The sequence below is a fragment of the Gekko japonicus genome, unplaced genomic scaffold (genome assembly GCF_001447785.1).
Source record: "Gekko japonicus isolate JY-2015 unplaced genomic scaffold, Gekko_japonicus_V1.1 scaffold244, whole genome shotgun sequence".
Lineage (NCBI taxonomy): Eukaryota > Metazoa > Chordata > Lepidosauria > Squamata > Gekkonidae > Gekko > Gekko japonicus.
The window spans coordinates 90,978-97,728 of record NW_015165838.1 but is presented as its reverse complement, the minus strand read 5'-3'; the positions used below and the strand labels follow the sequence as shown (position 1 = coordinate 97,728).

Below are 6,751 nucleotides of genomic sequence, written 5' to 3'. Positions count from 1 at the left end.
CAGCAGGAGCCTCCCTATGGAAGCTGCCTGGGTAATTTTGGACCAGCCACAGACTTTCTGCCTAACCTACCTTGCAGGGTTGCTGTACAGTTCACAGAGTGGAAGAGGAGAATGAAGTAAGCTGCTTTGTTCCCCACTAACGAGAAAGACAGAACTTTGCCTAGGAAGAGGCTGCTGAGAGGGGAAGAGATAAAATTGCCAACTTTACGTATGGAAATTCCTGGAGATTTGAGAGGTGGAGCCTGGACAGGGTGAGGTTTGAGGAGGAGTGGGACCTTAGACAGGCACAGTGCCATAGACTGCCCCCTCCAAACCAACCATTTCCTCCTGCGGAACCATTGTTGCCAGTGTCCAGGTGGGGGCTGGAGGTCACTCAAAATTACAACTGCTCTTCAGGTAGCAGAGATCAGTTCCTCTGGAGAAAATGGTGGACTCTGTGTCATTATACCCTGCTGAGGTTGCCACAACAAATTGATGCTGAGTTCTCAAGGCCGGGGCACTCTCCCAAAGCCTCTTTCTAGAGCTCGCTGTATTTATTTCCACAATGGGCCTTATTCCTAGTTTGTAATAATTGGTAAGATAAGGCTACAGTCCTATGTGCACATACCTGAGAGCAAGCACGATTGACCACAGTGGAACTTACTTCTGAGTAAACATCCATAAATCTTCAGATGGCAGAGATCAGTTCCCCTGAAGAAAACGGTAAGCTCTGTGTCATTATACCCTGCTGAGGTCATAACAGCAAATTGACGCTGAGTGCCAAAGACCAGGGCACCCATTCAGAGCCTCTTTCTAGAGCTCATTTTATGTATTTCCACAATGAGCCTTATTCCTAGTTATATATAATTGCCAGTGTGTGCTTGATCTACATGCATGAGTAGTATAACATCTGAGAAACTTATTCATGCAGAAGTAACTCCCATGGACAGGTCACAGACTAGGCTTACCAAATCTCGCAAAATCGCGGTGGGGGATCTGCATGTCTTTGCAGAATCCGTGCCGTGGGGACAGCGAGACGCGTTGCACCGCCGTCGCCAGGACATGATGCTACGCATTGCTCTGGCAACGGGGCTGTTTGGAGCCCCGTTGCCAGAGCGACACGTAGCGTCACATCTCCTCCCCGTGGCATGGATTCTGTAAAGACATACAATCCCCCGCCGCAACTTGGCAACCCTATCACAGACTCTACCGCTGTGTCTTCCATGGGTACCGAGGTTTAGAGCTGCCAGCTGAATGCTGGCCGGAGATGCTGGGGGGCAGGGATAATGAAAGCAGCTTTGCACCTCTATGAACTTCTGATGAATCCTAGAGCACTGCCTCACTGTGGTGATGTCATGTCTACATTTGTGCCATAAGTAACATCATAGGGTTCAGTGTAACACCATTCTTCTGTCTTCACAAGAGCCATGTGAGGCACCTTGTACTGAAAGATGATGACTTATCCAAAAAGAAATTGGGCTGCCTTTGGGGGAAGCTGGAGTTTTGATTTATATATTTTAATAATCACCTACTAGAGACAGAGAGCATGCACACCAGTATTGTGTAGTGGGTAAGAGTGATGGACTAGTATGCAGGAGACTCGGGTTCGAATCTTCACTAGTGCCATGAAAGCTTGCTGGGTTACCTTGGGTGGGTCATACTTTCTCATCCTAACCTACCTCAAAGGGTTGTTGTGAGGATAAAATGGAGGAGAGGAAAACAGTGTAAGCCACTTTGCATCCCCATTGGAGAGAAAGGCAGGGGGGTACAAATGAAGTAAATAAAAATAAATAAAAACAAAAATATATAGAAAAGTAGACTTTGCAAGTCTTGGAACAAGAGCAGCTGATTCATATGCTGTGAAGGAGCCTACCACGGCCTGGGCAACCCCAATCACATATAATGTGGTGAGTGGAAAGCATCTAATTTTAAGAGCAAAAGAAAATATACAAGTGTGTGTATGTTGGGAGGAGCTGTGAGATCATCTTGGACAGACTGTGGGGAGGGGGAGCAAGCTAAGAGAAAATAAATTGAGCAACACCCACATCTTTCATTCTTAAAATCTGACCTTCCTCCTCTGAGTGAAGCAGACAAAATGGATTATTTGATGAGAATGTTTTGGCTCAGTATCTTCTGTGACACTGCAATGCATTCTGGAATGCTTCTGTTGGTTTTCATTGGCATTGGTAAAGCTGAGGCCCCCAAGTGATGACTCTGATGTAAGGTTTGGTCTCCTAATAACGTTCTAATTTCCATGAGTGTCCTGGTGGCATGTGAAATACATTTTGAAAATCTGACTTTGCTGTTAATGTCATCAAGGATGGTAAGAAGCAATGGAGATGGCATGCCTTTTAAATATTCACAAAAATAATTAATTTCAAATTGTGGTGGTTTCTAAGGGTTTGAGATTTAGATTGATTTCTTTTTTAGCTTTTCAATTTCGATGTAAATCAAGGAAGAGTTGGTATATTAAAGAAGGCAGCTTTTTCTTAATTAGTCATTTCGAAAGACTCCAGCTGTTAGGATAATCTTTTGTTCCATTTTCTTCTGTATTTTATCTTTTCCTCCTTTCATAAACCAATGTTTGACTATTCCCTTTAGAAATTCAGTGTTGATGTTGGCTACAATAATTTTAAATCTTATCTTGAGAAATCTGTCCTTAATTTCTTTTTCTTCTGGGTAAGAACATGACACCTCCCCCCCCCACAAAATCATAGAAGCACAGGTGCTATTTCTGTTACAAATATAATTCCGTTGGGACTGTGCAATAAAATATACAAACTATCTGCACTAGAGGCATTTTAAAATTCACAGAAAAGGCACAACATAATAAATTTTCATGGATTTCCTCTGCCTCTAGTGCTCATTATAAACTGTCACTGAACAAAAGAGATATTTGCACTCCAGTCTCATGGAAAAAGCATATCAGCAACAGGATACAAAGGACATAATGCAAGAACATAATTTTTTGGGGTCAGTGCATGGATTTGTCTGAAGGGTATCAATATATTGTCATCAGTCTGCCACCATTACTGTGAATGGGTCTGTCACTGCGGTTTTGCTGAGACTGGCCCAAGGTGATAGGTTCTTTAATGTTCTTTTGTCAGACTTTTTTTATGGGTATGGGTATCTCCTGAATGGAATTTTCACTGGCAGGGCTGGGGTCCAAGATAAGTGTTGCTTGAAAAACAGTAGTTTGGAATGGATCAAAAGTAGGGGTTATGGGGCCAGGTGGGATTAAAGTGTGCTGAGGGTTTATATTTATGTCAGATTTAAGGAGCCCCATACCATTAACCCCCAAATAGTAATTTAGCAGGGGTGTTTTGCATGTACAGGCCCCTCATAATTTGAGGTAGCTAAACTGTAGCTTACTTAGCATGGGCCTAAACCTAGCTCTGTGGTGGGCTTGATTCCGATTATTAGGATTATTATGGCACAAGTTCAAGTGGCCTTTAACACTTCTTCTCTGCCCTTTTTCTCAACCGCAAGAGATCCATAGAGCTCAGTGGAACAAATACTAGTTTGGGTGTGAGAAAAGGGCATGGAAAAATAGTTAACCCCTTTCCTCCCACACTGCAGTCCTGCTCTAAATTAGGATCCTCCTGTAACTGCCCTAGAAGAAAAATCATATTAGAGGGACCCCATTCACAGATCTTCCATCGTTTCATCTGGTTTGACACAGAGAAAGGCAGAAAGAGAGCACTGTAGAATTTGCTGAAGGTAAAGCACCCAGAGGAAACGTCTGGCTTGAAGGAATCCCTCATTGCTTCCCCTTAAACTCCACTTACTTTATCTGTAAATAAAGAACATAGTACTATAAACCCTGTAGTTTCAGGTGGGTAGCCATGTTGGTCTGCAGTAGATGAACAAGATTCAAGTCCTTCTAGCACCTTAAAGCGCAATAAGACTTCCATCACGAGTATAAGGTTTTGAGAGTCAAAGCTGATAAGGGCGCTTTGACTCTTGGAAGCCTATACCCTGGGAATCTTGTTGATCCTTAGCATGTTACTGGATTCATATCTTGCTCAAAACACCTCAGTTTTCTCTCAGCCAAATGAAATTAAACCACATAGGACTCCACTGGGGATTCATGTAACACTTGGAATAGATTCCTAAGCCTGGTCAGTTTTCAGCAAGTCTAAGGATGCATTTTTGGGAATGGAAGATAAGACTCTAAGGCTTTGCAGACAAGAAATGTGTTACAGACAACATAATACGTGCAAGGTATCTCTGCAATCTTTTTATCCAGCTGGATGCAGACTTGGAATTATTATGTGTACTTAGCACTGTTTATTGAAGACAGCTGCCTCACCACAAAGTTTCCTTTAGGCCTGCTCAGTGTATATTCTGCACATCTGGGGTTTTTATTTGTGAACTAAACTTTTCAGGAAAAGGATGCTTCCCTCGAGATGTTGAATTTATCCCAAGCTGCTCGGTTGGCCTTCTCCCGCTTCACTAGTTCCAGTGCAGAGATTGATAGTGATGGTCAAATCTGAGCCTCTTTGTGGAAGTGCTGCCTAATTGAAGCAGCTCCGTGTTCGTTTTTGGCTTACATCTGAGAAATTTATTGTGGGTTACATACAAAATTAGAACAAATGTAGGGCCGCTGCTTTTTTCATGCTCTGGTAGCGCAAGATAGGCAACATTCAACAGATGCAGTTTCTTCCCAAAGATGCCAGCACCTCCACTTATTGTATTGCTGTTTATTAAAGCCATCAGAACCTTGTCAGGAAAATATTGCATCATGCCTGGACTGATATTGCTTCTAAGCATGTACCATGTAGACAATGAGCAAGTGTCTGAGTTAATGGAATGCAAACAGGTGTTCAAAGTAGACAAGGCTGGACTGATGCTGTTTTTCCTTCCTTTTATGCAGGGTGGATCGCAATGTTGGGAGCTGTGTGGCTTCTCGTATTAGCCAACATCCATGATTTTGAGATGATTCTGAATAGAGTGGAATGGGCCACACTCCTTTTCTTTGCAGCATTGTTTGTTTTAATGGAGGTAAGGAGAATGAAGGAAAAAGCGTATTAAAATCTTGCATCCCAGATTGTGGTAATTTTAACTAAGACTCAAGAATAGTTATGTGGATGAGATAGGAAGCCTTTGCACACACTCAGGAGGAATGGAATCAAAGGGAAATTGCATTGGCATACACAATCTGACTAGGGTTGCCAACCTCCAGGTGGGATCTGGAGACCTCCCAGAATTAAAACTGATCTCCAGACTACAGAGATCAGTTCCCCTGAAGAAAATGGCTGCTTTGGTAGGTGGACTCTGTGGCATTTAACCCCACTAAGATCCCTCCCCTCCTGAAACTCCAACCTCCCAGGCTCCACCCCCAAATCTCCAGGAGTTTCCCAGCCCAGAATTGGCTACCCTATTTGAGTCTGTCCTGTACTAAGGGTAGCTGTTTTATTTTGAATCTGGGCATTTCACCTAGTGGCAAAAGACAGCCAGTTTGGTGTGGTGGTTAAGAATGTTGAACTGTAATCTGGAGAACCGGGTTTGATTCCCCACTCCTCTACCTGAAGCCAGCTGGGTAACCTTGGGTCAGTCACAGTTCTCTCAGGACTCTCTCAGTCCAAAAAACAATTTTAGTTCACCACCTGGTGGTGCATAACGCTGAAACAGCTAGAACTTTTGGCTGCCAGACAATCTTAGGATCTCCTGGCTATACTACACACAATGCCATGCGATAATTAATTGATCTAGTACCAATTTGCCTGTTATCTGGCCCAGATTTCTCATTCTTTCTGAAAAGGAAGTCTCTAGGTCTTTTAGATCCAGAGACAGAAGGCCCAACATACAGAAAGTTTTCTACCTGATTTATGCACTGGAAACAGACCTATTTTGCCTCCCCTTTGTTCTAACCAGGGGGGGAAGTTGCAGCTGTGATTTACAGATATAGAAAGCCCAAAGGAATGCTTTGCTTCCCTATTGCCAGGAGCTACTACTTCTTGAGCTGGTAGAAGGCCTGCAGCTTAGTCTATGTTTTCTGCTTTTTTGGCTTTACCTGGCTTCTTAAAAGTAAGAAAGTAAGGAAAACAGCCTCCTTATGAATTCCCAACCTATTGCAAGTAAAAAAAAAAGAAGAAAAGAAAGCAATCAACACAAACAAGCCCTCACAGCATAGAAATGTAATGAAAATTGAGTCTCTCCTTTCAAAAAAAATAGAGGCAGCATGTCAGTACTTTCTCTAGGTCTATGTGTAAGTCCTAAAGTGGCACATTAAAAAAAGGGGGGGTGTCCTTGCTGTGGGAGGTCCCAGTGAAAAAAGGGAAGGAGTGGCAGAGGGAGACGGCAGCAGCGGTGAGCAACGTAGGAATCCCCACCTGTTCCGGTCTACTTGCTACTGCTATGGTGCAGGCACATTTTTGTATCCCTGTCTGGAAACAGTCCTTTTTTTTGTTATACATCCCAGTCCTGTTTCTTGGGGGAGGGGGGGCAGGATTCAGTAACCCCGAATGCTCACGAAGATCCAGACTAACCTTTCTGCACAATAGAACTCTCTTCCTTCTAGCTGTACATTCTGGAGAAAGAGACAGAAATTCTTTTCTGGGTTGAGATTTGGCCACCTTTTGTAGGCTGTGTTCTGCAGAACAGGAGCAGGTGGGAATATTGGCTACTTACTTTACTGGGATGTATCCCAGTGGGCTACTTCCCTGGAGGGCTACTTGTCCCATAGGCTTCCTCCTTGCACTGTGGTGCAGCTGTCCAAGAGAAGCACAGTGGTAACTCCTGCTCTGGACACAATGCAGCCAATGGGAAA

At 43.5% G+C, this 6,751-nt stretch overlaps 1 protein-coding gene across 1 annotated transcript in view; it reads left to right on the top strand.

The window, feature by feature from the left end:
* OCA2 (OCA2 melanosomal transmembrane protein) overlaps positions 1-6,751 on the top strand; it is a 205,010-nt gene that overhangs the window by 140,135 nt on the left and 58,124 nt on the right. Inside the window, exon 19 of the mRNA XM_015410957.1 lies at positions 4,856-4,983. Coding sequence (XP_015266443.1) covers positions 4,856-4,983 — 128 coding nt within the window. The remainder of the gene's footprint in view (positions 1-4,855; positions 4,984-6,751) is intronic.